This window comes from Sphaeroforma arctica, assembly GCF_001186125.1.
Source record: "Sphaeroforma arctica JP610 unplaced genomic scaffold supercont1.300, whole genome shotgun sequence".
In the NCBI taxonomy this organism is placed as follows: Eukaryota; class Ichthyosporea; order Ichthyophonida; genus Sphaeroforma; species Sphaeroforma arctica.
Genome location: NW_014040258.1, coordinates 81,819 through 89,864, shown reverse-complemented (window position 1 = coordinate 89,864; position 8,046 = coordinate 81,819). Strand labels below are relative to the sequence as shown.

The following is an 8,046-nucleotide window of genomic DNA, read 5'->3' as shown; positions in this document are numbered from 1 at the left end:
TATAATATTATATATACGTATATATATATGTGTGTGTGGGTGCGCGTCTGCGTCTGCGTCTGCGTCTGCGTCTGCGTCTGCGTGCATGTGTATACTCTCTCATTTCCGCCGATACTGACATCAATATACAGAACTGCCATGGGCGAAATACCGCCATACGCCATAAGCCGCGCGGCCCGAATTGCAGGAGAAGTAGACGAAGACTATGAGGACATCAAGAACTTGGCCGAGGGTTCAAGTACGAATCCCATACAGCAGATGCAGAGTTGGATGATAGGCTTCCTGCAGGTATGTTATGGGAGACTGGAGACCATTGCTGAATGAATCTGTAGCTCTGCGCAAATACGTGCATTGTTGCTTGCCGCTGTTGTGTGGGTAGAGTAGGTAGCTTTGTGTATACGTTGTGCATAGGAAGCACACGAGGGCACAAGCGTCTTGTGCATACAATATATATATACAGAAGGGGAGGATTGTCCTCCTGTAGGTGTGTTGTAGGAGTTATTACTTATGTGTTTAAGTGCAGAGAGAAACCGCTACCCATCCAGCTGTGTGTATGAAAGGCGTTTGGCTATGTATATAACCAATGTTGTGTCAGGAGGAAAGCATGAGCCATGATCGAAGGTACAAACATATGTGTAATACAACAGGTGTTGAGTTGAAAGACCGGCTATCTGCAGGTATGGTATCTTCCGATCTGACACACAAGCGATGAGGCAGGGGCGTAGTCAGTGCTGTGTGTTGTGAATAGAGATTCACACTTTTGTACTTTATGTTATGTCTTGCCTATGTGTGTGTCTTTTCAAGCACGTGGCCGTATGATATTAACACTTTTGTACTTTATATTATAATTTGCCTATGTGTGTGTCATGTCAAGCCCGTGGTCATGTGAGATTAACACTTTTGTACTCTATTATGTCTTGCCTATGTGCGTGTCTTACCACGCACGTTGTCATATAAAATTAGCGCTTATGTACTTTATGTTATGTCTTGCCTATGTGTGTGTCTTCTCAAGCACGCGGTCATATGGAATTAACGCTTGTGTACTTTGTATTATGTCTTGCCTATGTGTGTGTCCTATCAAGCACGTTGTCATATGAGATTAACGCTTATGTACTTTATGTTATGTCTTGCCTATGTGTGTGACCTATCAAGCACGTTGTCATATAAAATTAACGCTTTTGTACTTTATATTATGTCTTGCCTATGTGTGTGTCTTATCAAGCACGTGGTCATATGAGATTAATACTTTTGTACTTTATGTTATGTTTTGCTTATGTGTGCGTCTTATCAAGCACGTTGTCATTTCTGTATGTTCAATTGGTTTGTGTTCAAGTCTTGGTACTTTAAAGCGAATAGAAACACCATAGCTGTACAACGAATTGCAGAAGATTTGTTGCAGGTATGTCTGTTCTAGAGATGCACTATCTGTGTCCTGGTATGTTGGGTAAAATGCACAACGGAAATATGTATTAGGATAGATACCAGCCATGTATACTGTTTGTTTGTTTGTGGTACTCGATCTAAAGCTTACATTTATTCCTTTGCCTCTGACACTCACTACTTACAGAGGAACGGATTCTGGGGTGTGCTATTGATGTCTGCATGGCCTAATATGGCATTCGATCTGTGCGGTACGTACACTACACAACTGACCATATAGAAAGTTAGTAGCTTGTGGCACTCTGACGAGATGATAATCCGGGAACCCATATATATATTTCTATTTATTTTTTTATTTATTTACTTCTAGGGTTTATATATGTGTGTGGGTGGTGGGTGGGGGTGGGGTGGGGGTGTGTGTGTGTGTGTGCGTGTGTATGTGTATGTGCATATAGATATATAGAATATATACTATATATATATGTGTGTGTGTGTGTGTGTGTGCGTGTGTATGTGTATGTGCATATAGATATATAGAATATATACTATATATATATATGTGTGTGTGTGTGTGTGTGCATTTGTATATTGTAGATATATATTAGTATTTACCCAGATCAAATAATATCTCACGTACATTCGTACATATACAGGCATGCATACACACATTCACGTGATTTTAACCCATGCAGATACGCGTGCAATCACACATAGACACGCAATTTAAAACACATCCCTATCCACACATCCAACTCTTATCGCCCAAAATGTGCACACACTCATACACATACAATCACACTCGCACATACGCAAACTAATACGGATCCTTGCACGCACACATGCACAGGTATCTGTTGTGGTCACTTTCTGATGCCCTTCTGGACGTTTTTTGGCGCCACATTCATCGGAAAGGCTATTATCAAAGTCAACGGACAGGCAGGTGAGTATGCGTTTACTTTTATGCCTCACATCAGCAACGTTGGCCAAACATACCCTGATACCGTAGGCTTGTGATATCATTTCTCAGTCAATGCCGCAATCGAACGAAACGGCTTGAATATGTGTCGCATCAGCGACGTGATGGCAGATACTCTGATACGGTTTAGTTCACTTGTGCTATTACTACTAACTACTCAGTACTCAGTCGTGGTTAAACACTAGACGAATACTCTGATATGGTTTAGTTCACTTGTACTATTACTACCAACTACTCAGTACTCTGATATGGTTTAGTTCACTTGTGCTATTACTACTAACTACTCAGTACTCAGTAGTGGTTAAACACTAGACGAATACCCTGATATGGTTTAGTTCACTTGTGCTATTACTACTAACTACTCAGTAGTTGTCTAACACTAAACGACCTACTTCACGGCTTCAAACTCAGGGGCAGCAGCGTGATAGATAGAATAGTGAATGCGTGTATATATAGTATTTATTTACATGCAATGATATCCCTTGCTGCATGCCCTAGCAGTGGTCTTTGTTGCGTAGTGAGTTTGGGTATGGATAGTATTAATAAGCATGCAATCATATCCCTTACTACCTACCCCAACAGTGGTCTTTATCACGCTCTTCTCCGACAAGTACACACAAAGGATAGTCTCGTTCATAGACCGTATTAGTCCTGGAGACATGCACCTGGGTGACAAGCTAGGTCGGCTGCTTGCGGCACAGAGAGCGAGGTAGGTATTTATATTGTTCGATGCTGCAATACCGCTTTGTCCCGCTAATGATACCTGATCTGTGGCGTGTGTCTTATTGATCTCTCGTATAAGTGTGGGGTATATTTCTCTGGGAGAAACCAGGGTGTGTACTTGCGATAGGTGAGCGGTAGGTTGTTTCATTGGGCGAAGCTTTGTGATGTGTATCGTTAGTGATGAAAACGTGAGAAAAGTGAGAACGCTGTGGTTTTTGGTTTTGGTTTTGTTTGTTTGGGTTTTTTGGGGGGGGGTTGCGGTTTTAGGGTTTAGGGTTCAGTCAAGGTACAACGTCACGCCATGCCGATCTATTACGGGCATCCAGCCGCTTATAAATATTTATGTGTGTGTGCATACAGTCTCGTAACTTCGGAATGTATTGTTCAATTGTGTGAGCGTAGTTTGAGATCATATTCTATTTTCAACCTAATTTCTCGCCCATCCGCTCACTAGTTTCAAGCGCATCCCCAAACTAATTTAACATTAATTCATAATATGAACCATTGATAGGTTCCACGATGGTGGGGGTGGGCAAGACGGCCAGCAGAATATAGTGGCGTACATCGGCTCATGGGTGATGACGATATTGATATCAGGGTATGAGCAATTTATTTATATATATATATACTGTACATATACACGTCTGCCTCCTTCCAAATATGTGTTCTCGTGTGTGTACGGCCACAGGATATCAGGCCTATCTGTGCCATTGTTATGTGTGTGTTGTTACTTTTCTTCTATTAGTAACACACGTCTGCCTGCCTTCCAAATGTGTGTTCTCGTGTGTGTACGGCCACATGATATCAGGCTTATCTGTGCCATTGTTACTGTACATATACACCTCTGTCTGCCTTCCAAATGTGTTGTTCTCGTGTGGGTGCGGCCACAGGATATCAACCTTCTCTGTGCACTTGTTATGTGTGGGCTGTTGTTGCTGTTCTTCTATTAGTCATACACCTGTGCCCGCCTCCCCAATGTGTGTTCTCGTGTGTACATGGTCACAGGATATCAGCCTTCTCTGTGCCATTGTTATGCGTGCTTTTGATCTGCTCATGGTACACCGATCATCCATCCACTCCCTACCTCGCAGGTTTGTACTTTCGTGTGTGGAGCAATTCGCACAGAAGAACATCCACAGGCAGCAGAAGACGGCGATGGAGGATGTCCACAAGACCCGATAGCCTGGCTGTTTGCTTGCCTGCTTGATGTTCAGATGTCAAACTGATATGCCAGAATACGGAGCTTTAGTTAGGACTTCCTGATGGGGTGTACAATAAAATGCGCCTCACAAACAAACATTCCGAATAGGAATAGATTTTCACCATCAACCGGCCGGACACAGTGATCAGACTCACCCCGAATACCTCACCCAGCTTACTACGCACCGGAGCCAGATTCGGTTGCTAGGAAACGAAACTTCAGTTATTAGGATAGATCTTCTAATGTAATGTATAGTACTATGTCCATCGCAACAACCACGACATCCTCTGCTTTTAACTGTTTAGTGAGAGATTAGCCGGGATTAGGAACGTTAGTTATAATTTGCCGACTGGGTGTGTAATAAAATGGGCAGCGCATCAGACATAATTCCCCCAACTTGGCTTTCGAGAGCCATATATACTAGTATATGAACAATATAATTCGAATCACATAGTTTGTGTGCAGTACAGTGTACATTGCAGCAACTACATCGTTCCTTAGCTTACTACTTTCCAAAGACAGATTCCCTATACAACTGGACGTGTAATATAGTAAACATCACAGCATATACATCATTCCTCACCTTGCTACTTTCTAGAGCCAGACTCGTAGTACAACTGGGCGTGTAATATAGTAAACATCACAGCACATACATCATTCCTTACCTTTCTACTTTCTGGAGCCAGACTCGTAGTCCAACTGGGCGTGTAATATAGTAAACATCACAGCACATACATCGTTCCTCACCTTACTACTTTCTAGAGCCAGATTCGCCATACAACTGGGTCCGTGATGTAGTAAACATCACAGCACATACATCATTCCTCACCTTACTACTTTCCAGAGCCAGATTCGCCATACAACTGGGTCCGTGATGTAGTAATCATCACAGCAGATACATCATTGCTTTGCTTTCTACTGTCCAAAGTCATATTCGCTATACAACTGGGCGGGTAATAAAGTGAACATCACAACAAATACATCACTTCTTAGCCTATTACTTTCTAGAACCAGATTTGCTATACAACTGGGCCTGTAATATAGTAATCATCACAACGGATACATCATTTTAGTTTACTATTTTCCAGAGCCAGATTCGCTATACAACCGGGCGAAAAAAATAATGAACAGCGTAATACATTCTAGAACCAGATTCGCCAGAGGAAATAAAGCCAGATTCGCTGTACAACTGAGCGTGTAATATAGTGAACATCATTGTGAACATCAGAGCAAATACATCATTCCTTAGCGTACTACTCGCCAGAGGGAGATTCGCCAATGGAAATAGAGTCAGATTCGCTATACAACTGAGCGTGTAAATCAGAGCAAATCATTCCTTAGCGTACTGCTTGCCAGACCCAGAAACGCTATACAACTGAGCGTGTGATATATTGAACATCGCAGCAAATACATCATTCTTCAACACCCCTATGAGTCGCATCCCGCGTGATTGCAATGCGCTGCTGAGGCGATGGGTGATACAGCTTGATACGTCCACCAATTTACTAGCAACAAGTAGGAATACCCAACTTGGTGTTTAGTCTCTCGTTCTAACACAGTCCCTTTTCAGATAAGGCCCTATATCACGGCCATTCGATCAGCAAAGCCGGTACATAGATAGACCACCACGAAAGGGCTGCAAGAGGGGGAACTAATTTCCGGCGATATATCGGTAGGTAGGAGTCAGTCGAACAGGGCCTGAGCCCGGCTACGGACGATGGCAGAAGTATCACTGATCTCTTCATCTCGTGGAGGAGAGATGGCTCTAAGCTGGCACTTGATGAGAGGTTGTAGCTGAATGTACATAGCAATATATTAAGGACCGATAGAATAGTCTGTCTCTGTCGCTGTTTCTGTACCGTACTATCATCATCTATATCTGCTTCAGAATACTTTATCATGGCGAATACGGCATCGATACATTTGATGCTGCCCATCGTAGCAGGCATTCTCTACTACATCTTCCTGAGGGCAAAGCCCGTCGGGTAGGCAAGGTGTTTTCGGGAGTCTGGATGCAAGTTTAGCTGGTGATATGGGGTAGAAAGGACACAAGCGGACTGGCCCACTACCTTCCGCGGGTGCTCGGCCATATCACTCTCAATCGCAGCATGTACGGAAGTCTGTACAGAACCTATTCAATCATCGTCGATCGTCATGCGGTCGCCTTTTGAATCCGCCGGTTGCTTCCGTGGATATTCCCACACAATGCACGCTGAGCTAACCCACGTACTGTATTTATCCCCTTCCTCGGATTCGACGGATATATATAAGTTCATTACTTCCTCTTTTCAACAGCCTGTGGAGTATAGTCCTTTGGCGATATACTTGGCGTGACGGTTGAGCTCCTTCCTTCGACTTAAAACTAACCACTAGGGATTTTCTCCATTTAATATACTGCTTCGTTAAATAAAAATAAATCCACGGGTTCTTGTAACTCGCTGATAGACTCATTCAATATCTTGTGCATTCGTTCTAAGTGTTTAATGTCGCACTCAGCTTCTTATTCGGTCATTGTGGACCGAAGACCCGGGTGTATCGATAATAATTAGTACCTCTGGGGAGCAAGGTATTATGAAACCGACCGGGTATCTGGCACGCGTTAATTGTAATTTCAAAAAATGGAGGGGGGAGGGGGGGGGTTGTGATATGTCTCACACCACCCCATAACGAATTTGTTACATGTAGTCGAAACCAAAAAGCACTTCACATTGGTTTGGTATTCAATCCGATATATAGAAGTACATCACCTATGTTTTAAACAGGGTTTCCGACCCATAGTCACAGCCTGAAAATACATGTAGGAGTAGTGTGGTGTGTACTTGTTGGGACAGTGATGAGTACCATCCACACCGACTTCTTCAACGTATACTGCAGGTACGCTTATTATAGGGAAATTAAGATTTTACTCCCTATTTGTAATATGGCTGGCATCGATTCCGTATCATAATACATGTTTATATCTTCGTCCTCACAGTATGTATTGATGACAGGACCGAGCCATTCCACGGATCACAGTTGTCCTTATTTCCCCACAGCTTAGAGACGTATTTGGTACTGAAAAAGAAATCCTTTGGCATTTGACCAACTCAATAGACCAATCATAATCATCATAAGCTTTCCAATACAAAATCAGCAAAGCACTCCTGCTTATAAGCTTAAGCACGTGGCTTGACTGTTGATGTTAGAGCCGTTCGTGCCCCGCTCACAAATGCATTGGTGTCGGATTTGCTTGCTGAAGGTTCACCCTTCTCCAAGGATGAATACAGATCTCACGGACTCGCCCCCATGTTGATTAAAGTATCCGCTCCTGTTTCTCACTATACACGAGTATGTCCTGATTATACGCTGTGCACAAGCACGACTCTAATTCACGCTAACATAGTAAGTCTCTGCTTTACGATATGTATGAGTACGGCTCTAATTTGGCTGCTATATTCTGTTTGAACTTCTGTGCTCCTATCGTTCCTAGACTTTACTAACTTACAATTCATTAACTGAAGTATAGTATCTCTAACCGTTATAATACATTTAACATGGTCCGTGCTAATCCAAACGATAAGTTGCGCGCATTTCCCGTTAACGTCTCATCTCCAAGCTATCTAACACATACATACATACATATATATATATATATATTTATATATATATATATATGTATGTATATGTGTGTGTGTGTGTGGTGTGTGTGTGTGTGTGTGTGTGTGTGTGTGTGTGTGTGTGTGTGTGTGTGTGTGTGTGTGTGTGTGTGTGTGTGTGTGTGTGTGTG

The 8,046-nt window shown here is 42.7% G+C and overlaps 1 protein-coding gene across 1 annotated transcript in view; it reads left to right on the top strand.

Annotated features, from left to right (window-relative positions):
- SARC_04971 (hypothetical protein) overlaps positions 1–4,660 on the top strand; it is a gene marked incomplete at its 5' end in the record, with an annotated part of 6,851 nt that extends 2,191 nt beyond the window's left edge. The window contains 6 exons of the mRNA XM_014301184.1: positions 132–288; positions 1,568–1,631; positions 2,228–2,320; positions 2,939–3,065; positions 3,591–3,677; positions 4,171–4,660. Coding sequence (XP_014156659.1) covers positions 132–288; positions 1,568–1,631; positions 2,228–2,320; positions 2,939–3,065; positions 3,591–3,677; positions 4,171–4,261 — 619 coding nt within the window. The 3' untranslated portion in view covers positions 4,262–4,660. The remainder of the gene's footprint in view (positions 1–131; positions 289–1,567; positions 1,632–2,227; positions 2,321–2,938; positions 3,066–3,590; positions 3,678–4,170) is intronic.
- Positions 4,661–8,046: the final 3,386 nt, after the last annotated feature.